General features: G+C 44.5%; 1 protein-coding gene across 1 annotated transcript in view; it reads left to right on the forward strand.

Annotated features, from left to right (window-relative positions):
- Positions 1-25,555, forward strand: part of ryr2a (ryanodine receptor 2a (cardiac)) — a gene marked incomplete at both ends in the record, with an annotated part of 432,832 nt that overhangs the window by 359,348 nt on the left and 47,929 nt on the right. Inside the window, 7 exon segments of the mRNA XM_084331016.1 lie at positions 1,752-1,958; positions 5,401-5,715; positions 8,589-8,656; positions 11,350-11,497; positions 11,930-12,016; positions 17,634-17,870; positions 24,758-24,888. Coding sequence (XP_084187142.1) covers positions 1,752-1,958; positions 5,401-5,715; positions 8,589-8,656; positions 11,350-11,497; positions 11,930-12,016; positions 17,634-17,870; positions 24,758-24,888 — 1,193 coding nt within the window.

The following is a 25,555-nucleotide window of genomic DNA, read 5'->3' on the forward strand; positions in this document are numbered from 1 at the left end:
GTCACCCAGTGCCTTTTCACTGTAATATGTCTGTTCTTCTTCATGTATGCCCCTTTGTCATTTTATTTGGTTGTTTGATGTGTGTTTTAATTATTTCCCTTACCTCTGTGATGTATGTACCATCTGTCTCTTTTCTATATATATGTATACATATTAGGGGTGTAACGGTACGTGTATTCGTCCCGCGACTTCACGGTACGGACGTCACGGTACGGTACATCCAGCCATACGACGAATACGTCTCATACGACACTATAGGTGTAACTAGGGTTGCACATTTTACAAATGAATGCTCAATAGCTTTACTTGACTTTACACTGGCTTACTTTGATCTTTAACGTTGAATATCAAGCTTGTATTGCCAAATTTAGATGATGAATAAAACGTTGAAGCTTGACAGAACAAATGAACAACCGCACACTCTCACACTTACAATAGGCTGAAAATGTTCAGCCCAGTAATGTTAACCAATGGAAAGACACACACACATGCACACACCCACACCAACTTTCTCCTGCAGACTTTGTCACAGCTGATCCGAGAAAAAAAAGACTAACGCACTACATACTTTTCCCAGACTGATCATCTGAGCTCCTCTCCAGTCGAGCTGCTGCGGTGTTTAAATCCAAAATATTGATAAATCCTCTGCCATTGTTGTGTAACATGTCATCTCTTCTCTAGAGTCTTCTTTCTCTGCTTCACATGAAGTTAAATCTACTCTAGAAGTGAAACTGAAACTTAAAAATCATACACCGGTGGGGGGTGGGGGCGGTAGGCAATTAATTTACTCAGTGGATGCGTGAACACAGAATGACACCGGTATCACTGACTACCTCTGCAAGCCTATGTGGAACTAAGTATAACTTAATAGAAAATAATTTTATTTAATAATAATTATAATTATAATAATAATTATAAATATATAATAATTATTATAAATATTTTTTTCCTGTTGTACCGAACTCGTACCGAACCGTGACCCCAAAACCGAGGCTTCTGTGTACCGTTACACCCCTAATACATATATACTTTTATTTTTTTGTCCCTTTACCCTTCGAGGGGACCTTTTTTCTTCTCGCCAGGCCGTCATTGAAAATAAGAATTTGTTATTACTGTAATTGACCTGCCTGGTTAAATAAAATAAAATAAATGTATCGATAGTATATCAATACTGTATTTCATACCAATATGTATACTATATTTTGTATCATTATGTATACTATATTTGGTATCAATACCTATATAAAATGTTCTACCAGTATGTATACTGTAATTGGTACCAATATGTATACTATATTTGTTACCAATATGTATACTGAATTTGTACCAATATGTATACTTTACTTGGTACCAATATGTATATATTTGGTACCAATATTTATACTATATTTGTTACCAATATGTATACTGTACTTGGTACCAATATGTATACTATATTTGGTACCAATATTTATACTATATTTGTTACCAATATATATACTGTACTTGGTACCAATATGTATACTGTACTTGGTACCAATATGTATACTGTACTTGGTACCAATATATATACTGTACTTCGTACCAATATGTATACTGTACTTGGTACCAATAGGTATACTGTATTTGGTACCAATAGGTATACTGTACTTGGTACCAATAGGTATACTGTACTTGGTACCAATAGGTATACTGTACTTGGTACCAATAGGTATGGTGTATTTGGAACCAGTATTTATCATGTATTTTGTACGAATAACATGTTCTCCCAGGTGCTCTCCATGAAGAGCCTTAAGAAGCAGATGAAGAAGCTGAAGAAGATGACCGTAAAAGACATGGTGACCACACTGGTGTCTTTCTACTGGTCTGTCCTGGTGGGGCTGGTCCACGTGTCCTTCAGCGTGGCCAGAGGCTTCTGTCGCATATTTTACAACACGTTCCTGGGTGGAAGCCTGGTGGAAGGAGCCAAGACCATGAAGGTGGGTCAGACACACTGGTAAGAGGCTAGAATACTGAAGGATATCACTGGTGTTCATGTGGTTATAACAAAGTAAATATCTATATAGATATAACAACATATATGTAAAGTAAATATCTATATTAGGGCTGTCAGTTTATCGCGTTAATTAGATTAATTAATTACACAGCCAATTATCGCTCAAAATTTATAAAAAAATAAATAAATGTATTTTTTTATTTTATTTTAATCTCATTCATTCCATTAGAACGTAGAATAAACATTTACAGACTTTTTTTTTTAAATGGGCATTTGCATGTTCTTGGTATCTGATTCTAGGGACATCTATGGATCTCAGGGAATGTATTCCCAGTGTCAGAAATACTGTGTCTGTTACTAGGCTTGAGTAAATTGTAATGAACCAAATGAGAATATCAATTCAATTTTGTATTTATTTTATTTATCTTTGACTGTGAATAACACCATGCTAAAATTGACCAGACCTGAAAAATCTAAGCAAATGAATAAATGGAAGATGATTAAACAGAAGGTTTTGTAGATACAGTACTGAATTTTGCCATCCGGACAAATGCAATTTGAAATATGATTATAGAATATAGAATATCAGGCATAAAATGGTTATGCGATTAGATTAATTAATTACAAATCCTGTAATTAATTAGATAATTTTTTTTAATCACCTGACAGCACACACTTTTATATAGATATTAGTTTATTTGATTTGATTTGATTAGATTTGATTAGACATTTAAAAAAAAATACAAGATTCCATAAAAACTTCAAGGATGCTACACAAAAAAGTCAAGACTTATTTCCATTGTGGTCCTTGGTCTCAGACAGACAAGCAATACAAAACATGACCATAAATAACGATTTGACATAGATTACACACATTATAGATATTAGTGTGTGTTACACTTTAGATAAAGACATTTTCTCTGTAGCAGGGTCTGCTTTGGGAGAGATAAGAGTCAGAGAGCCAAGGTCACTCACAGAGTTAGGAAAATAATAACATCAACATTCAGGAAGAGATAGCCGACGAGCTAGTAATTATACGTGTATATATGGGTCAGCCATTGACGGCTGTTGCCAGGGGGACAATGTTAGAGAATCATCGCGCGACACAGAGAGAGACTTTAAGACTTTAAAGGGGAGATGAAGCATAGCGATATAAACATAGTCATAGCATCAAATTAGTATTTAGATAAGCCACAGAAAAAATCACGTTATAAAAATAAGCAGTTTCTAAGAAAAAACGATTTGTTATTATGTCCTTTTTTGAAGCATTTATCAACATGGGCGCCGCCATTTTGTTTGGTGATGTCACAGTGTTGGTTTGGTCTGGCTCCTGCTGGGTCTGGCTCCTGCTGGGTAGCTGCCTAGTAAACATGGAGTGTCAGTAAATGCAACGTTGCCTACCAGACAACGGGACCGCGGTGGTTCTTTTTGTATTGCTCCTGGCTGTTCAAACTAATTTTACCGTGTGAAAGAGAGGAAAGTTGGTTCATTTCCACAAACTACCAGTGAAGAAAACAGTGTTGTTCAACCACCGTAGCTACCTGGCTACCTAGCTCCAGTTCAACCACCGTCGCGGGGCATTTAGTTACCTGGCTACCTAGCTCCAGTTCAATCACTGTCGCTGGGCATTTAGCTACCTGGCTACCTAGCTCCAGTTCAACCACCGTCGCGGGGCATTTAGCTACCTGGCTACCTAGCTCCAGTTCAGCTAACTAGCTACATGCAGCATTTAGCGAGCTGGGTTAGCCGGCTAGTTGGCTTTGAATCCCGGCTGCGGCTAGGTAGCCAGGTAGCTAAATGCCCCGCGCCGGTGGTTGAACTGGAGCTAGGTAGCCAGGTAGCTAAATGCCCCGCAACGGTGGTTGAACTGGAGCTAGGTAGCCAGGTAGCTAAATGCCCCGCGACGGTGGTTGAACAACACAGTTTTCTTCACTGGTAGTTTGTGGAAATGAACCAACTTTCCTCTCTTTCACACGGTAAAATTAGTTTGAACAGCCAGGAGCAATACAAAAAGAACCACCGCGGTCCCGTTGTCTGGTAGGCAACGTTGCATTTACTGACACTCCATGTTTACTAGGCAGCTACCCAGCAGGAGCCAGACCAAACCAACACCGTGACGTCAGCAACAAAATGGCGGCGCTCATGGGGAAAACAGGGAAATTATATTTGGTTTTTCAGACAAATAAGCAGGATTTCACATTTGATTATAGGACCCTGTCTTACACAAGGTACACAACAAACAAACTAGGATCACATTGTTCAATGCTTCATCTCCCCTTTAAGCTGTCATTCTCCCGGGTGGGGAGCCAGATGAGTTTTGACAGCGAGACAGACCACACCGATAGCTGAGCTCCCAGCTCTCTGAACGAGGGGTGGTAACTTGTTCAAACTACGTTTTTTTGCCAATGATTTTAATCGCAAAAAGAAGGAAAGCCTTTCACGGAAGGACAGTTTCTCAAGGATTGCATGTTGAAAGTCACTGACATTTTATGTCCAGAAAAAAAAGAGTTTGTTCCAAAATATCTCCCTATCACCGAACACAGTGGCAGGGCGGATTGGCGAGTTATCTGGTAACCTTTACGATCAGCTACGCGACAAAGCTAGAGCATTCCCTGCATACTCCGTGGGCGTTTGATTATTAAAATAACAAAGAAAGGGGCGCCATGGTGGTGCACCACGTACAGCACTGCGGTGCAACACGGCCGTCCCGTGTTCGACTCCCGGACCCGGCGACCTTTGCCGAATGTCTTCCCCCTCTATCCTCCCATACTTCCTCTCTCTCTCTACTGGACTGCCCGGTAAAAAAAACAATAAAAATATCTACAAAAAAAAACATAATTAAAAAAATAACAAAGAAATAATATTGTGCTTTCTTGTAGTTAGTAGTACTTGAATGTGGAAGTGGCCCTCCTCTGAGATGACAATACCAGCAGTGGCCCCAAGCCAATTTGAGTTTGAGACCCCTGGTGTAGATAGATAGGCAGTGAGATTCCACCAGGGTTATCAAGGGGGCACCTCCCTTCAAGTTAGGCCTACGACACCTTGGGAAGCCTCAACAACAGTTAGTCCTGGAGTCCCAGAACCACCCCCTCCATGCTAGCTCCCATAGGTTAACAACAGTATACTGGGTCAATGACAACACTATTATAGCTTAATAACTACTCTAACTACTAATACTCTAATACTAACTGTCTGTCTGTCTCTCTCTCTGTCTGTCTGTCTGTCTGTCTGTCTGTCTGTCTGTCTGTCTGTCTGTCTGTCTGTCTGTCTGTCTGTCTGTCTGTCTGTCTGTCTGTCTGTCTGTCTGTCTCTCTCTCTCTCTCTCTCTCTCTCTCTCTCTCTCTCTCTCTCTCTCTCTCTCTCTCTCTCTCTCTCTCTCTCTCTCTCTCTCTCTCTCCCTCCCTCCCTCCCTCCCTCCCCCCCAGGTGTCAGAGCTGCTGGCCATGCCAGACCCCACCCAGGATGAGGGGGAGGACTCGGGGGAGAAGAGGCCCCTGCTGGACCGGGCCTCAGCGGAGCAGGATCTGTCCGACCTGGCTCTCAACCTGGAGGAGACGGAGATGATGTCGGACATCTTTGGCCTGGACCTGAGGAGGGAGGGGGGCCAGTATAAGATCTCTGCCCACAGCCCCGGCGCCAGCCTGACCGAGCTGCTGAACGCACCTGTCCCCACGACCCCCACAACCCCCTCCCCAGCTGCCGCTATTGTCCCTCCTCCCGAGCTCCGACAGAGGCACCAGGTGAGCCTGGGGGTGGAGCTTGAATGAATGAATGACCTTTATTTATATAGCACCCTTCACAGCACGAATGCACAGGGTGCTTTACACTACAGCTAGTATATAAAAACAAAAACAAAAATCAGAAATAAATGACAACAACAACAGACAGCAGTTAACACAATATCTGCCACGCAATATCAGCATCTTATAGCTCTACTGCCAACGCTGTAAACGGTGGGAGTCGCTCACCTTGTTTGCAGGGCTATAACTATTTAAATATTATAGCTATATCTGCAATACTATGGCCCATTCGACATCGGGTATCTATCATTCAAGATGTGGGAAAGTATTATTTTTCCCATTCATACATTGTCGTTTTATACCGTGGTGAATATAAGTATAGTTTTAGAGTGGTGTGGGTAATTCCTGGGAGGCTAGTTATAGGCCGCAACGCATATTATACGTGATCCATTGGCATTTCGTCCCTATACACGCTACAATTAAAAATTCAAATGCATATGATCGGTATATATTATGTTCCATCATGCATGCAGGAAATGGGGGGGGGTGTTGTTTATGATTAATTGATTGTCAATAACGGCATTCGTTAGTACAACTGCATACATTGATCAGATGGATTGCAATCTAATTGCGATAGAAATGGACAATCAAGCTGGAATTAACCTTAGATTGCTCTTACCTCTGGCCGATGAGACTGCAGAAAGAATATTCCAATTATTTGATTGTCATCTGCTAGATCGTATATCCGTTTGGCCAACGCCATAAACTCCAAAAGCATAATGATTCTTGCGTCTCGAAGGCGATTCAATGCACTCGACTGTTCATCTGGATCCACGTTACAAGATAACTGCACCCAGACGACATTCACCGACGCACAGAGCCATGCTGCAGACGCACAGAGCCATGCCTGCAGAAAGTAAGTGCAACATCGGCCGAATACCACCAGGCGGTGGTATCAGGCCATTGCGATCTCAGGCAGAGTGCCAGAGTTTCCCAGAGCCTTGCTGGATGAATTATGAATGGAAATAGCAAATAAAAGAAATAACGATCACAACAACGAGTTGACTCGTTGTTGGCACTCAACGATTGGACGGCAATAACGAGTTAACTCGTTTTTGGCGCAGAAAGGGTTAAAAACAGTGAACCAAATAAAATAATAGAATAAAAATAATTTACATAAAATCATCAGTCAATAATTAAAAACAATAGGAACAGTGAGGACAAAAAGGGTGCCTAAATATGACCAAAAGCCTGTCTGAATTTTTTTTGCTGTTTTTTAAAAGAGTTTTCTGAGGGGGCAGTTCGCAGGTCCAGGGGGAGAGCATTCCAGAGCCTTGGTGCCGTCACCTCGAAGGCTTGATCACCCCTTGTTTTGAGCCTGGACCTGGGGACCACCAGGAGGTGCTGGGGGTGGAGCTTGGGGTGGAGCTTGGGGGTGTAGCCTAGAGGTGGAGCTTGGGGGTGGAGCTTGGAGGTGGAGCATGGGGGTGGAGCTTGGGGGTGGAGCTTGGGGGTGGAGCTTGGAGGTGGAGCTTGGAGGTGGAGCATGGGGGTGGAGCTTGGGGGGGGGCTGGGGGTGGAGCTTGGAGGTGGAGCTTGGAGGTGGAGCATGGGGGTGGAGCCTGGGGGTGGAGCTTGGAGGTGGAGCTTGGAGGTGGAGCATGGGGGTGGAGCTTGGAGGTGGAGCATGGGGTGGAGCTTGGGGGTGGAGCCTGGGGGTGGAGCTTGGAGGTGGAGCTTGGAGGTGGAGCATGGGGGTGGAGCTTGGGGGTGGAGCTTGGGGGTGGAGGCTGCCTGGTTGCGTCTATTCTTTTACCAACGGATTTCCACTTCCGGGTTCGCGTTCTGCGATCTGATTGGCCACTGACGTACGCTAGTTCTGCCCCCCGGTAAGTTATCTACGCCAGTGTCAAACAGCTGTTTCCGTGTTTCCGCCTATGACTTTATGTGCGCTAAAAATGGTTGTAAGGTGGTATGGTTGTAGGGTTGTAGGGTGGTTGGGTTGTACGGTTGTAGGGTGGTACGGTTGTAGGGTGGTAGGGTTGTAGGGTGGTTGGGTTGTATGGTTGTAGGGTGGTAGGGTTGTAGGGTGGTTGGGTTGTACGGTTGTAGGGTGGTATGGTTGTAGGGTGGTAGGGTGGTAGGGTTGTAGGGTGGTTGGGTTGTACGGTTGTAGGGTTGTAGGGTGGTTGGGTTGTACGGTTGTAGGGTGGTATGGTTGTAGGGTGGTAGGGTTGTAGGATGGTAGGGTTGTAGGATGGTAGGGTTGTACGGTTGTAGGGTGGTACGGTTGTAGGGTGGTAGGGTGGTAGGATTGTAGGGTGGTAGGGTTGTAGGGTTGTAGGGTGGTGCAGGGTTGTAGGGTTGTACGGTTGTAGGGTTGTAGGGTGGTACGGTTGTAGGGTGGTTGGGTTGTAGGGTGGTAGGGTGGTACAGTTGTAGGGTGGTTGGGTTGTAGGGTGGTAGGGTTGTAGAGGGTGGTAGGGGGTAAATGGACTGCATTTATATAGCAGCTTTTATCCAAAGAGCTTTACATTTTATGCCTCACATTAACCCATTCACTCACACATTCATATTACTATAGTAAAACCACAGGAATACTGTGAATCACTACAGTATTTCTGTGGTAATTATACGGTGTATGAAAAAAAAAAAAGGAATACTATGAACCACTACAGTATTTATGTGGTAAATATATAATATGTATGAAATATACAGTAGCTCATTTTCATAATATACAAACTGAGACTCATCCTAAGAGAAACCATACTAGTCGTCTCTGCAAGCATGACTGACACCCTTATTGTCTGATAAATACTGTAGCAGCTTGTCTGAGTGATGATTTATCTAATTATGTGTTTTATCTCTTCCAGTCTTCTAAGAACTCTGAGGAAGAGAAGGAACCCACAGAGGAAACCATGTGTGAGCCTGAGAAAGCAGAGTACGTACAACCAGGGGTGTAAAGTACTTGAGTAATTGTACTTCGTTAAAAAAAACATGCTTTTTACTCCTTACATTTAAAATGCAGAACTACAAAGTACAAAGTACAAATCTCGCAGGTCCAACCATTTTAATTAGTATATTTGTTTCTCTGGCCGAACTAACGTTAACATTATTAATCCTGCGGCCGCGCTTTATTTAAAAACAGCCAATCAAATCCCCATCAATGGAAAAAGAAAAAAAGACACACTCAAAAACACACACACACACACAAAACGGCAGCTAGACTGAGAAATAATCATCACCAATATCAATATGTTCTGGTTTTGGAAATTGCACTGTATATCATGGAATTGTCATGGAAAAGTCATGGAATTATATTTGGAAGAAGATGAATGAATCCTGAAAGAGCTCAGCTGTAGACGGTCCTTCTAGGAAGCTGGAATCTTCCATTGGATCCAATCAGCTCTTCTATCTCCGAGCAGCACAGTTAGTGATTAAGCTGTCAACCGGCTAAGCCAAAGAGGGCAGGACACATGCAGCACATTGATCTCCTGTGCTGCCTTTGACGTCCACTGGCCTAAATGCCAAGCAAAGTGTGAAAGATAAGAGACATGACGAGATAAAACAGGGAGATTGTCGGGAAACGTCGACAGACGAGTCGATACGGAGGTGATCACCTTGAGGCGTGTGGGAATTAACTGACTTGGTGTCGCTCTCTTCACTGTCCCCTCTCTGGACTTGGTGTCGCTCTCTTCCCAACAACACAGACACAGGTTGGTTCTTTATGAACAGGCATTTGTTATCTTTGGGCTCATCACACCTCCTCGTCCCTCCTCACACCGTGATAACTATATTTAGGGAATGAACACGGTACAAAATGCATCAGCAAATTAAACAGGCTACATCGTTTGAAGCAAATACAATTAATATAATAATAAATACAATGGCACTTAGCTTGCGCACGATACAAAGTGCATTTACTCAAAAGAAATAAAATACCTTGTTGGCCGCTTGACAAGAAAAGAGGTTTTTGAGTCCTTGTCGTAAGGAAATTCATTTGACTGTCTGCTTCGACTCCAGACGTCCATGGATGTAATTCAAATCTTGTGGAGCAGCATTTTTTTATACCTGCTCACCTGAAGTCCATCAGAGAGTGCCAGTTCTGTCATTTCCGCTCATAAATGTGACATACTCTTGTGAGATTTTGTGCCTTATCGCGTTTAACTGTTGACCAATGAATTTAGCTTTACATCAAATTATTTATGCATCACATTATTTACCTATTTATTACTTTATACATGAAAATAAGAAATCAATCATTAATCAATTAATTATGAATATAGTATATTCATGTAACAGCACTTACACTTGGATTCCACAGACCTCGTTGTGAACAGTTTGATTGGGAGCTATTTTCCACCACACTACACCCACTATAATAGTTTTTAAAGAGACACGCCAACCTTTTGAGAAATTCGCTTATTTGCCATCTACCCTGGAGTTAGACAAGCAGATTCCTTTTTCTTCTCTGTGCATGCATTAGGGTTAGGGAACAGCCGCACAGTTAGCCTAGCTTAGTCTCATTCACTGCAAGTACGTTACTCCAGCTATCCTAGTTCCCAACAGTCACGAAATACACTTCAAATACAACTCGTTCCTTTAAACATGTTGTGACCTGTGTATTTACCACGTGGAGAAATACACATTTTAAATTACATTTTAGTTTTCTAAGCAGATGCTACTAGTCACATTGGTTTTAGACAACAGGGATTTTCTGGCTAGCTGGAGTAACCTACTTCCGCTAAGCTAGGCTAACGGTGCAGGTCTTCCTACTCCTACTGCATGCACAGAGAAGAAAATGGTACATGTATGTAATCTGCTTGTCTAACTCCAGGGTAGATGGCAAATAAGCTAATTTCCCCAAAAGTTGGCGTGTTCCTTTAACGAAACTGTTCACAACAAGGTTTGTGGATTATCTTGAGTACAGTAACTGTGTCCTGACTTCTGGAAAGAGACATTACTGTTGAGTTTTTCTAATGTATTTAGTTCCATTATATTAGGGTGAAGGTAGATATCACTGAAATGTGATGGAAAAATGTGTTTTTATTTTAATTAAAATGTTTACTTCAATGCAATGATGTGGTTTTAGGGGAGAAGGGGGAGAGAAGCAGCAGTGTGTTTATTATAATGTTATACATTAACATGATGTGGTTTTAGGGGAGAAGGGGGAGAGAAGCAGCAGTGTGTTTATTATAATGTTATATATTAACATGATGTGGTTTTAGGGGAGAAGGGGGAGAGAAGCAGCAGTGTGTTTATTATAATGTTATATTAACATGATGTGGTTTTAGGGGAGAAGGGGGAGAGAAGCAGCAGTGTGTTTATTATAATGTTATATATTAACATGATGTGGTTTTAGGGGAGACCGGGGAGAGAAGCAGCAGTGTGTTTATTATAATGTTATATATTAACATGATGTGGTTTTAGTGGAGAAGGGGGAGAGAAGCAGCAGTGTGTTTATTATAATGTTATATATTTACATGATGTGGTTTTAGGGGAGAACGGGGAGAGAAGCAGCAGTGTGTTTATTATAATGTTATATATTTACATGATGTGGTTTTAGGGGAGAACAGGGAGAGAAGCAGCAGTGTGTTTATTATAATGTTATATATTAACATGATGTGGTTTTAGGGGAGAACAGGGAGGGAAGCAGCAGAAGCAGCAGAAAGAGAAGGCCACGCCCAAAGTCCGTCTGCATCACACGTCCAAGTCTGATGAACCAGACCTCCAGGAGTCTGCCTTCTGGAAGAAGATCCTGGCCTACCAGAGGAAGCTACTGGTACTGTACCTCTGCTGTTTCAACCTCTGACCTTTTAGAGCTTTCCCTTGCTCCAGATTAATACACAGGCACATAAACACACACACACACACACACACACACACACACACACACACACACACACACACACACACACACACACACACACGCACGCACGCACGCACGCAAACACACACACACACACACATACACACACACACACACACACACACACACACACACACACACACACACACACACACACACACACACACACACACACACACACACACACACACACACAGACACACACTCACTCACTCACTCACTCACAAACACAAACACACACACACAAACACAAAAACCTGCACAGATAACCAGTGCTCATCTTTACCTCTAAATATTTCGAATCAAAGGTATTGAACTAGTGTCTGGCTTTCCTTCCTTCCCCAGAACTACTTTGCTCGGAACTTCTACAACATGAGGATGCTGGCTCTGTTGGTAGCCTTCGCCATCAACTTCATCCTCCTCTTCTATAAGGTAACTACTAACTAGTCTAAACTAGAACTGGCTCTATTGGTAGCATTCGCCATCAACGTCATTGTAAATAACCCCAAGAATGGTTTATTATCTTTTGAGTAATTACCTGTGTAATGTTTGTGTTTAGGAATATTTACATTTACATTTACATTTATATATAATATGAATATCCAGTACTTTTTTCTTATTAGAATTGATAGGAGCCTGTGTGTGTGTGACTTTAATTTATGTAAATTCATGTCGCGAGGCAACAGTGTTTTTTGGTCGCTGTCACTTGCTTTTGTTGACAGTTTGACAGTGCATTGCGAGAGAAGGAATACGCAACAAATTTTAATGGACCCGTATGAGGCCATATCTCTTACGGTGAGAATGTTATTGTTTTAAAAAGGAATGTAATACGATGTAAAAAGATAAATAAAACAGTGATTATACCATCAGTACGTTTATAAGCCACTCAATATACGGGGATCCGTTACAGTCATCCTCCTCTTCTATAAGGTAACTAGTCTAAACTAGGCCTGGCTCTATTGGTAGCCTTCGCCATCAACGTCATCCTCCTCTTCTATGAAATAACTAGTCTAAACTAGGCCTGGCTCTATTGGTAGCCTTCGCCATCAACGTCGTCCTCCTCTTCTATAAGGTAACTAGTCTAAATTAGGCCTGGCTCTGTTGGTAGCCTTCGCCATTAACTTCATCCTCCACTTCTATAAGGTCAAAGAATAACCTATATACTAGTCTAAACTAGGTCTATAAGGTAACAGAATAACATACAGTATATACTAGTCTAAACTAGGTCTCTAAGGTAACAGAAGAACATATATACTAGTCTAACTAGGTCTCTAAGGTAACAGAAGAACATATATACTAGTCTAAACTAGGTCTATAAGGTAACAGAATAACATATATACTAGTCTAAACTAGGTCTCTAAGGTAACAGAAGAACATATATACTAGTCTAAACTAGGTCTATAAGGTAACAGAATAACATATATACTAGTCTAAACTAGGTCTATAAGGTAACAGAATAACATATATACTAGTCTAAACTAGGTCTATAAGGTAACAGAAGAACATATATACTAGTCTAAACTAGGTCTATAAGGTAACAGAATAACATATATACTAGTCTAAACTAGGTATATAAGGTAACAGAATAACATATATACTAGACTAAACTAGGTCTATAAGGTAACAGAAGAACATATATACTAGTCTAAACTAGGTCTCTAAGGTAACAGAAGAACATATATACTAGTCTAAACTAGGTCTCTAAGGTAACAGAATAACATATATACTAGTCTAAACTAGGTCTATAAGGTAACAGAATAACATATATACTAGTCTAAACTAGGTCTCTAAGGTACCTTGCATGATGTGTGTGTCTTGTCTGTCTAGAAGCAGCCATGTCTCTCTACTTTAGCTATTTCAGCCTGGCTGGGGCTAGCCAAACCCTGTCGTGTCTCGGCTCGGCTAAACCCTGGCTAGTGGCATAATATGCCTGTCCCTGTTTTTGAATGTGGTGAATGTGCTCTGAAATACGGAACGGGAGACATGGACCACAGCGGGAGAGAGGATTAAAAGAGAGAAACGCCGAAATGAGGGCAATTAAATTAAATTAAGTGAGATGTTTTTTTGTTTCTTTGCCTATCTACATTTGAAAGCCATCATAGCAGCCTTGGGTTCTGTAACTTCTGTTTGAATTGACAACCTGCCGAGTTTAACAGTCTACAGCTTAAAACATATCTCTGCCTTGTGTGTGTGCGTAGGGATACGCAAAGGCTAAGGGAGAAAGCCCTAAAAGAAAACTGCACTGCCTTGTGTGTGTAGGAATGTTTTATCAGCTGAGTTAAATATGGTGGTTGATTGGATAAAACGGAATAAGTTGGTACTAAACATCTCAAAAACCAAATCAATTATCTTGGGTTCGAGTCATAAATTGTCATCAATACCAAAAATGAGTTTGAACGTGTCTGATGAACCCATAGAACAGGTAAATAAAGTAAAATTACTGGGCATAATAATTGATAACCAGCTGTCATGGGCAGAACACATTGATACCATAGTGAAGAAGATGGGGAGTGGTATCTCCATGGTGAGGAAATGTCTTTCTTATGTCCCTACATATATTGTGGGACAGGTGGCGAAATCTTAAATTTTATGTCACCTAGATTATTGTGCACCAGTATGGTCCTCTGCATCCAAAGGTCAACTAAAGAAATTGCAAACTGCCCAGAACAGAGCTGCAAGGTTAGTTTTACATTGTTCCATAAGAACAAACACCATCACTATGCACCGGCAACTCTCATGGTTAACGGTAGAGAATAGGCTGGTTTTCAACACAGTTACATTTTTCAGGAACACTGTCTTTTCGTCTCAACCTGTTTTCTTATACAAACAAATTGTCAGGTGCAGTCAGGTTCATTCTCATTTTACTAGGTCAGCTGATGATGGACAGATTATGTTACCACGTCCAAAATCAAATGCTTTAAAGAGGACTGTTGTTTATCGTGCCATCAATCATTGGAATAACTGCCCACTGAACATAAGTAAATTGAATAGTAAAGTGTCTTTCAAATACCACCTGAGAATGCACTACTTATGTGAGGTTTTGCCCGCTGCTCACTACCTTTTCTCTGTCTTCTTTAAGCCTACTGTTAGGAATTCCCTACTCACTCTCTCTAGCCCCCACCCTCTCGTTCCTTACCCTTAGTGGCCACACCTGTTTGATATTCTATTATCTCTCGCACCTGTGATGGCAGGCTAATTAGTCCCCCTGTGGGCTTTAAATACCAGGGCGCTTCCCCTCGTTTTGGCGTGGGGTCGTGTTGTATACTTGCCGAGTCATATTCTCTAAACATCTAGACTCTTTCGGGAGATCCTCTGTCTGCCTATGCTGTTCCTTTCTCCGGCGTCGAGATGTTTGCTCCAGCCTTCGCCAGCTGTCGCCGTTGCCTGTGGGGGAGACTGGTCTGCGCTCCCTGTACTTCCACGGGAGGCACCCCAGCGTTCCACTGCAGACCCCCGCGCAGCTGTTCGTCCTGACGCACATCCAGACCAGCGCAGACGCTCTCCAGTCCTCAGCGCGCAACGCGCATCTTCCAAGGACGCTCGAGCTTGGCACGCTCTCCAGACCAGCGCGCAATGCGCATCTTCCAAGAACCCTCGAGCTTGGCACGCTCTCCAGTCTCCAGCGCGCAACGCGCATCTTCCAAGGATCTTCGAGCTTGGCACGCTCCTCCGTACCAGCGCTCAGACGCGCATCTTCCAGACCTTCGAGCTTGGCACGCTCCTCCGTACCAGCGCACAGACGCGCATCTTCCAGACCTTCGAGCTTGGCACGCTCCTCCGTACCAGCGCACAGACGCGCATCTTCCAGACCTTCGAGCTTGGCACGCTCTCCAGACCTCAGCGCGCCGACGCGCATCTTCCAGACCTTCGTGCTTGGCACACTCCTCCTCGCAGACGCACCCCGAGGCGTCTCTCGGTTCCGACGCGCACACCAAGGTGTGGCGCGCACTCTGTTCCTCGGCTCCGACAGCGGCTACCCGGTGGACGACGCCCTCGCCACCGCCACTGTTCCGACGCGCACACCAAGGTGTGGCGCGCACTCTGTTCCTCGGCTCCGACAGCGGCTACCCGGTGGACGACGCCCTCGCCACCGCCACTGTTCCGACGCGCACACCAAGGTGTGGCGCGCACTCTGTTCCTCGGCTCCGACAGCGGCTACCCGGTGGACGACGCCCTCGCCACCGCCACTGTTCCGACGCGCACACCAAGGTGTGGCGCGCACTCTGTTCCTCGGCTCCGACAGCGGCTACCCGGTGGACGACACCCTCGTCACCGCCACTGTTCCAGCACTCTGTTCCTCGGCTCCGACAGTCGGCTACCCGGTGGACGACTCCCTCGTCACCGCCACTGTTCCAGCACTCTGTTCCTCGGCTCGGACAGCCAGCCACCCGGTGGCGATGCCCTCGCCCCGCTGCTGTCCCTTACCTTTACGCATACGCCTGGGTGAGTTTTGATTGTGATGTCACTCACTCAGCGTAGTGCCTTTGCCCCCATTCCCGCTGCTGTCCCTGTACCTTTACGCATACGCCTGGGTGAGTTTTGATTGTGATGTCACTCACTCAGCGTAGTGCCCTTGCCCCCGTTCCCGCTGCTGTCCCTTACCTTTACGCATACGCCTGGGTGAGTTTTGATTGTGATGTCACTCACTCAGCGTAGTGCCCTTGCCCCCGTTCCTGCTGCTGTCCCTGTACCTTTACGCATACGCCTGGGTGAGTTTTGATTGTGATGTCACTCTCCCAGCGTATTGCCTCCTTTAGTTCTCACTTAGTTATTTGTTTGGACATTTCATCTCCCACTCTGTTTTGTTCTCTCGTGGATATTATTTTGGACATTTCATCTCCCACTGTGTGTTTGTTCACACGAAGATAGTATTTACTTTGTTACTTTGTTATTTGGACTGTTCTGCATCTGCTCTGTTTGTTCCCTTTGAATATTAACCCTCTCCTCTGTTCTGCAGAGCGGCCCAGATGTTTTCCCACCAGTCCCCAGTTCCTCCCTGTCCCCAGCCCGCCTCCGCGGTTCTCTGTCCCCAGTTCCTCCCTGTTCCCCAGCCCGCCTCCGCGGGCCTCAGTCCCCTCCGTCCCAAGTTCTCCCCTTCTAGTTCCAGCTAGTTCCTTGTCCCTAGTCCTCTATCCCTAGCTCTCCTAGTCCCTAGTCCTCTCTCCCTAGTTCTCCTTGTCCCTGTTTACCTAGTCTCTAGTTCCTCTGTCCCAAGGCGTTCCCTTAACCATCCCTTAGGCGTTCCCTTACTTTCCCATAGTGTTCCCTTTTCCTGCCCGCCTCTTAACGGCACTTTACCTTCCCCTCTTGTGTTATTCTAGTGTTTTGTGTTTTCTCCCTTAAAGGGACAGTGCCCTTTTTCCCTGTTCACAATAAATATCTGTTTCTTGGCAAACCACCATACCTGTCTTGTGTTGTGCGATTGGGGTCGATTACAAACCATAACAACTTAAATATGTGAGCAAAATATTCTGATGTTGATAATGATGTCTACAATGTTTTACTGTTTTTAGACAATGTTACAATGTTTTTAGATAATGATGTCTACAATGTTTTACTGTTTTTAGATTATCATTGTTAATTGTGATTGTCATATGTATCTTATGTTGTTATGTTTTGTGTTTTGTGTTGTCTTTCTATGTGGACCCCAGGAAGACTAGCTCGCCACTTAGGTGACAGCTAATGGGGATCCTTTTTAAACAATAAACAATAAACAATAAAGGCTATAGGTCCTCACCGACAATGGGGTTACCTGTAAGGAAGGGCATCCAAGGTATAAAACTAGCTACAAACCAAAAATGATGACTCCAGTGGCGTGGAGTCATCGCCTGTCCAACCTCACTGTAGTGGGAAAATAGGGACGTAAAAACGAAGATGATGATGATGATGATGAATTTGCTCAGGCATTTAAATGAGACATCAGGCAGACTTGATATCTCGACACAAATTGTATTTTACCTGCACTATTTGTATTCTGCCTACTTGTATGCACTTCCTGTCCAAGTTCATGTGTCCATGACAATTAACCAATGAACTCCCACATCCTCAGGTCTCCACGTCCTCAGCGGTGGTTGAGGAGAGGGAGAGGGTCTACACCAGCAGCCAATCAGGTGGCAGCGTCCAGTGGGACCCCCTGGCGGAGGACGGCGGGGAACCACCCATTCCTGTCGCCGTTCACTTTGTCCTGGAGGAGAGCAGTGGCTACATGGAGCCTACGCTACGCATACTAGCTATATTACACACGGTCATCTCTTTCTGCTGCATCATCGGCTACTACTGTCTGAAGGTAGGCTCTCAACTACTACTGTCTGAAGGTAGGCTCTCCTCTATTACTGTCTGAAGGTAGGCTCTCCGCTACTACTGTCTGAAGGTAGGCTCTCAGCTACTACTGTCTGCTCTCAACTACTACTGTCTGAAGGTAGGCTCTCAACTACTACTGTCTGAAGGTAGGCTCTCCGCTACTACTGTCTGAAGGTAGGGTCTCAGCTACTAAGATAAGATATTCCTTTATGAAATCAAATCAAATGTATTTGTAAAGCCAGAAATCACAAGGTTGCGGGGCAACAGTGGCTCGTGTGGGTAGAGCAGTCGTCTGGCAATCCGGAGGTTCCCGGTTCGATTCCCGCTCCTCCCGGGCAGCGTGTTGATGTGTCCTTGAGCAAGACACTTAACCCCTAATTGCTCCAGATGAGCAGGTTGGCACCTTGCATGGTTGCCTCTGCCGTCGTCTGTGTGTGAATGTGTGTGTGAATGGGTAAAATGTGAGTAACAAATTGTAAAGCGCTTTGGATAAAAGCGCTATATAAAAAAGCAGCCATTTACCATTTACAAGGTAATGTCAAACAAGTCAAGAAGAAACATCACAATAAATCAAGAACAAAAAAACCCACCATCAAATCCATTATGCAATGCTCCCAGACTTTCCCCAATGAAGATAAGGAACGACTCACTAAAAACCTAGCAATAGGAAAAAAGCACCACAGGCGGCTTGGAGGAGAGAAACCTCTGATTGGCCGTTCAAAGGGGGATCCCCAATCTTGGATGTCGGTGATAATATAGTATATAATTCCTTTATTGTTCCCCTTGGGGAAATTCCGGCATCATAGCAGTATGGGGGAGGGGGCAGGGGTACAGGTATGGGCATGGTAATAGTAGAAGACATAAGTACAGGCAATACGATTATAGTACAGTAGAAATGTTTAAATGGGCAGTGTAAACAATATAATTAACTCTGAATATACATATATCAGCAAGTAGGCAGTGTGATCAAAGGTGCAGATGAGGGTCTGTATGCCCTATCAGTTATATTATACATTACAATAAATATGGTTGCAATTAACACTAAATATTATTACTGCTGTACTCACTCTACACACACGATTGTGTGGCCAAGTTCAGCTCCAACTCCATAGTGAAGTTTGCAGACGACACAGTGGTGGTGGGGCTGATCTCGGACAACGACGAGAAGGCCTACCGGGAGGAGGTTGAGGTACTGGAACGCTGGTGCCAGGACAACAGCCTGCTCCTGAACATTGGTAAAACCAAGGAGCTGATCGTGGACTATAGGAGAGGACAGCAGGAGACACACACACCACTGATGATAAACGGGGCTACCGTGGACAGGGTGAGCAGCTTTAAGTACCTGGGGGTCCACATCTCAGAGGATCTGACATGGTCAACACACATAGACACAGTCGTAAAAAAGGCGAAGCAGCGGCTCTACCAACTGAGACAGTTAAGGAAGTTCAGAATATCGGGGAAGATACACCAGTCCTTCTACTCCGGAGCTGTAGAGAGCATCTTGACTGGAAACATCACTGCCTGGTATGGAAACAGCACGGCACAGAACAAGAAGGCCCTACAGAGAGTGGTGCGCTCAGCCGAGCGTACCACGGGTATTGCACTACCTCCCCTGCAGGTTCTATACAACAAGAGGTGCAAATCCAGAGCCTGCAGAATAATGAAAGACCCTCACCACCCCAATAACAGCCTGTTCCAGCTGCTGAGGTCAGGCAGACGCCTGCGAACCCCAGCTACTAGGACAGAGAGGCTTCGGCTCAGCTTCTTCCCCCAGGCCATCAGAGCCTTGAACAATGAACACTGAGTGCCACAGAACACTGAACTCTCCACACACAAGCACACATGAGCACACACACAACACGCACGCTGTGCACGCTCGCACACTAGCAGCCACTTTAACATGAGCAGGCACACACTCATGCTGCACACGCCCACACTTATGGCCACAAAGGAAAGGTCACTTTAAAAATAGTATAGCAACAGTAACAGTGTATTGCACTACCAAAGGACCTAGCATGTCCTACATGCTCTGTAAATAACTATGTACAGATACCGAGATGTCCCACTATGTTACCTGTTTGGACCCTATGCAATTTGCATACAGGACAAACAGGTACACTGACGACGCGGTCTCCCAGGTACTGCACAGCACCCTCTCTCACCTTGACCGTCATAAGGGGGGCTATGTGAGACTGTTGTTCATTGACTACAGCTCAGCGTTCAACACCATAGTCCCAACCAGACTGGTGGACAAGCTGTTCGAGCTGGGTCTGAGCTCCGCCCTGAGCGCCTGGGTACTGGACTTTCTGAGTGAAAGACCCCAGGCGGTCAGGGTGGGGGGTCAGACCTCCAACACCATCACCCTGAGCATCGGTAGCTGAGCACTACCAAAGGACCCAGCATGTCCTATATGCTCTGTAAATAACTATGTACAGATACCGAGATGTCCCACCATGTTACCTGTTACCTGTTTATTGCACAATGTTGTTTTTTTATTGGATTCTATTATATGTTGTACCACTGTATTTGCACATCGTTGCGGGCAAGACCACCCGCATTTCATTGTATACTTGTATGCCGTGACAAATAAAACTCTTGACTTGACTTATATACTAATGTAAATACACTAGATATATACTATGAGTAAGTAAAGTATACAGTATACACAGGTGCAAGATTCAAGATTCAAGAGGTTTATTCGTCACATACATACACAAGACATATAGTGCAGAGGTGCTTGCCTGACCGCAGCAGCTTGAACAGGCTATTGTTGGGGTGGTGAGGGTCCTTCATTATTTGTTAGGTGCAGTATACATAACGGCGTGATATACGTAATACTGTTGTGGAGCCTGATGGCCACTGGTACGAAGGACTGGCCGAGGCGGTTAGTTGAGTGTCGGGGGGGTAGCTCCTCATAGAGGGGGTTGGAGTGGGGATTCTCCAGGATAGCAGCCAGCTTCCTTCTCATCCCCCTCTCGCCACCACCTCTAGTCTGACCAGCTCGACTCCCACCACGGAGCTAGTCTTCCTCACCAGCTTGTTCAGTTTGTTGGTGTCCCTTGAGTTGATGTAGCCCCCCCCCCAGCATGCCAGCAACATAGAAGAGGACGCTGGCTACTACAGACAACTATCGTTAGTAGGTCAACTGTACCAGTGGAGGTGGTTGCGGTCGCTCCACCCCACAAAGCTCTCCACCAGGCCCTCTATACTCTATTGTCTTCAGTGATGTAACTTACAATGGAGGAGTCGTCTGAGAACTTCTGTAGGTGGCACCCGCTCGAGTTGTGGCAGAAGTCAGAGGTGTGTAGAGGGTGAACAGGAAGGGTGACAGGAGCACAGTTCCTTGGGTCGGCGCCGGTGTTGCTCACCAGCACGTCCGAATGACTGTCCTGTAGTCTGACGTACTGTGGTCTGTCGGAGAGATAGTGATCTCTTCTCTTATCACGTTAACATTTCCCTTTTGCATAATTCAAGTCGGGACTATTAGTCGGTACATAAATCAAATGACTTATTGATTTGGGGGGAATATGGCTGTAGGGCCAGATATGACCTGCGGCTGACCCCTCCTGTATAATATATCCTGTACGTGTGACCTTCACAGCCCTTTCGGTTTCCCACTGAGAAGCGCTTCAGCTGCTGCTCTTCCCTGGACTTCTCTCCCATTCTGATGCTCTATTATTCAGATCCCCCTGTGAGGCACAGGGTCAGATGAGCAGATACAGCTGGCCCTACATGCTGAACAGCAGTCGGTATAGTCAGAGTCAGAGAGGCGGAGACAGAGAGTCAGAGACAGAGAGGCAGAGAGACAGAGAGTCAGAGACAGAGACAAAGAGTCAGAGACAGAGAGTCAGAGACAGAGAGTCAGAGACAGAGAGATGGAGACAGAGAGTCAGAGACAGAGAATCAGAGAGATGGAGACAGAGAGTCAGAGAAACAGAGTCGGAGACAGAGACAATGAGTCAGAGACAGAGAGATGGAGACAGAGAGTCAGAGAGTCAGAGAGACAAAGAGACAGAGAGTCAGAGAGACAGATACAAAGAGACAAAGAGTCAGAGACAAAGAGACAAAGAGTCAGAAACTGAGAGACGGATTCAGAGACAGAGAGTCAGAGAGATGGAGACAGAGAGTCAGAGAAACAGAGTCGGAGACAGAGACAATGAGTCAGAGACAGAGAGATGGAGACAGAGAGTCAGAGAGTCAGAGAGACAAAGAGACAGAGAGTCAGAGAGTCAGAGAGACAGATACAAAGAGACAAAGAGTCAGAGACAAAGAGACAAAGAGTCAGAAACTGAGAGACGGATTCAGAGACAGAGAGTCAGACAAAGAGTCAGAGACAAAGAGTCAGAGACAAAGAGTCAGAGACAAAGAGTCAGAGACAAAGAGTCAGAGAGACAGAGATACAGAGACAGAGAGACAGAGACAGAGAGACAGAGACAGAGACAGAGAGACAGAGACTTAATAGTCAGAAACAAAGAGTCAGAGACAGAGATTCAGAGACAGAGACAAATAGTCAGAGAGACAGAGACAGAGACAGAGATTCAGAGACAGAGACAAAGTGTTAGAGAGACAGAGACAGAGAGACAGAGAGACAGAGACAAAGAGTCAGAAACAAAGAGTCAGAGACAGAGATTCAGAGACAGAGACAAAGAGTCAGAGAGACAGAAACAGAGACAAAGAGTCAGAGAGACAGAGACAGAGAGACAGAGACAAAGAATCAGAGAGACAGAGACAGGGAGACAGAGACAAAGAGTCAGAGAGTCAGAGACAAAGAGTCAGAGAGACAGAGACAAAGAATCAGAAAGACAGAGAGACAGAGACAAAGAGTTAGAGAGTCAGAGACAAAGAGTCAGAGAGACAGAGACAAAGAATCAGAAAGACAGAGAGACAGAGACAAAGAGTTAGAGAGTCAGAGAGTCAGAGACAGAGAGACAGAGACAAAGAGTCAGAGAGTCAGAGACAAAGAGTCAGAGAGACAGAGAGACAGAAACAAAGAATCAGAAAGACAGAGACAAAGAGTCAGAGAGACAGAGACAAAGAATCAGAAAGACAGAGAGACAGAGACAAAGAGTTAGAGAGTCAGAGACAAAGAGACAGAGAGACAGAGACAAAGAGTCAGAGAGTCAGAGACAAAGAGTCAGAGAGACAGAGAGACAGAGACAAAGAGTCAGAGAGACAGAGACAAAGAGTCAGAGAGACAGAGACAAAGAGTCAGAGACAAAGAGACAGAGAGACAGAGACAAAGAGTCAGAGAGTCAGAGACAAAGAGTCAGAGAGACAGAGACAAAGAATCAGAAAGACAGAGAGACAGAGACAAAGAGTTAGAGAGTCAGAGACAAAGAGACAGAGAGACAGAGACAAAGAGTCAGAGAGTCAGAGACAAAGAGTCAGAGAGACAGAGAGACAGAGACAAAGAGTCAGAGAGACAGAGACAAAGAGTCAGAGACAAAGAGTCAGAGACAGAGATTCAGAGACAGAGAGACAGCAATCAATATCCACGACAAGTCCCTCCCTAGCTTCCCTTTTTTTTTGTCATACAGAAGTACAGAATACTTTTATACAAAATGCTTCTTACTGTTACGCTCCAGAGACTGTGCTAGACAAGATAAGTATGAAATAAAATAGTATAGCATGTAAAATAGAAGTAAAAATAGAGGTCACAGTGTTCAGTATAGACATATGTACAATGTTCGATGCAGAATAGAAGTAACTGAGTTACCATACAATATACAATATACTATGCAATGTACTAATATACAATACTATATAGTGCAAAGCAGAAATGGGATGAGGTACAATTTAGGTACAATTTACAGTAAGGTGTACGAGTTGTAGTGCAAATCCTTTACCAATAAATATAAAGTGTGTTTAGGTGATCTAAAGTGTGGAGAGTGGGTGCTGCAGTGTGTTGTTTGTTTAAAGTGAGTGTGTGCGTGTGGATGTGTGTGCTGTGTGCATTTGATGGTTGTTGCATAGTGTTTATTGTTCGTTGAGCAGCCTGATGGCCTGGGGATAGAAGCTTCTTCTGAGTCTTTCTGTGCTCGCCTTGAGACTCCGGTATCGCTTGCCTGACCGCAGCAGTTCAAAGAGGCAGTTGTTCGGGTGGCTGGAGTCCTTGATGATTCTCTTAGCCTTACCCCTGCACCGCTTGTTGTAAATGTTCACTTAGCAACAAACATGAAACAGAACGATGGAACAACATGGCTGCCACGAAAACATACCATGACCTTCCCTCCCAGGACTCCATCTTCACCTCCCGCACAACCACCCGCGCCAGAAAAATTGCAAAGGACCCCTCACACCCAGCACACCCCCTGTTTCAGGCCCTGCCCTCAGGTAGGCGCTTCAAGTCCATCCTCTCAAAAACCACCCGCTTCAAGGACAGCTTCTTCCCAACCGCCATTCGGACCCTGAACTCCCTTGGCCCCCCTCTCCCCCTCCCCCCCTTACACTAACCAAGCTCCTGACCTGATGGACTAGACTCTTCCGTGTGTTATGTTGTGCTGTGTCGTGCTGTGCTGTATTTATGTATTTATTGTGTCATGTTGTGCTGTATTATGTATCCATTGCTGGGAAGGGGGGGGGGGTGTATCTATGTTCCAGTTTGATGTACTGTAGAGCTTCAATACACTCTGTACCGATCACAAATACCACCAACCTGGTTGTGTGGCAATAAAGGAATCATGTATCTCTTGTATCTTGTTCTGAGTGTCCGTGCTAAGGTAATGTCTCTCTGTGTGTCTCTGTCTCTCTGTGTCTCTTTCTATTTATACGTGTGTGTGTGTGTGTGTGTGTGTGTGTGTGTGTGTGTGTGTGTGTGTGCATGCGTGCGTGCGTGTGTGCGTGCGTGCGTGCGTGCGTGTGTGTGTTTTCCAGGTACCGCTGGTGATCTTTAAGAGAGAGAAGGAGGTCGCCAGGAAGCTGGAGTTTGACGGCCTCTACATCACAGAACAGCCTTCTGAGGATGACATTAAAGGCCAATGGGATCGACTGGTCATCAATACACAGTGAGTTAAACCCCATCCCTATGTAAGTGTCCTACCGGCTCCAGAGGCACCGAACATGTCTGACACTGACCTCTGAATTCTCTGGTGAAATGTCTACATGTACTGTATGTGTGTCTCAGAGAGAGATATTAATGTCTGCATGTATGTGTGTCTCAGGGAGAGATATTAAAGTCTACATGTACAGTATGTGTGTCTCAGAGAGAGATATTAATGTCTACATGTACAGTATGTGTGTCTCAGAAAGAGATATTAATGTCTACATGTATGTGTGTCTCAGAGAAAGATATTAATGTCTACATGTACTGTATGCGTGTCTCAGAGAGAGATATTAATGTCTGCATGTACTGTATGTGTGTCTCAGAGAGAGATATTAATGTCTATATGTATGTGTGTCTCAGAGAGAGATATTAATGTCTACATGTACTGTATGCGTGTCTCAGAGAGAGATATTAATGTCTGCATGTACTGTATGTGTGTCTCAGAGAGAGATATTAATGTCTGCATGTATGTGTGTCTCAGAGAGAGATATTAATGTCTGCATGTACTGTATGTGTGTCTCAGAGAGAGATATTAATGTCTGCATGTACTGTATGCATGTCTCAGAGAGAGATATTAATGTCTGCATGTACTGTATGTGTGTCTCAGAGAGAGATATTAATGTCTGCAT

This window comes from Notolepis coatsorum (assembly GCF_963971535.1).
Source record: "Notolepis coatsorum genome assembly, chromosome: 15".
Taxonomy (NCBI): Eukaryota; Metazoa; Chordata; class Actinopteri; order Aulopiformes; family Paralepididae; genus Notolepis; species Notolepis coatsorum.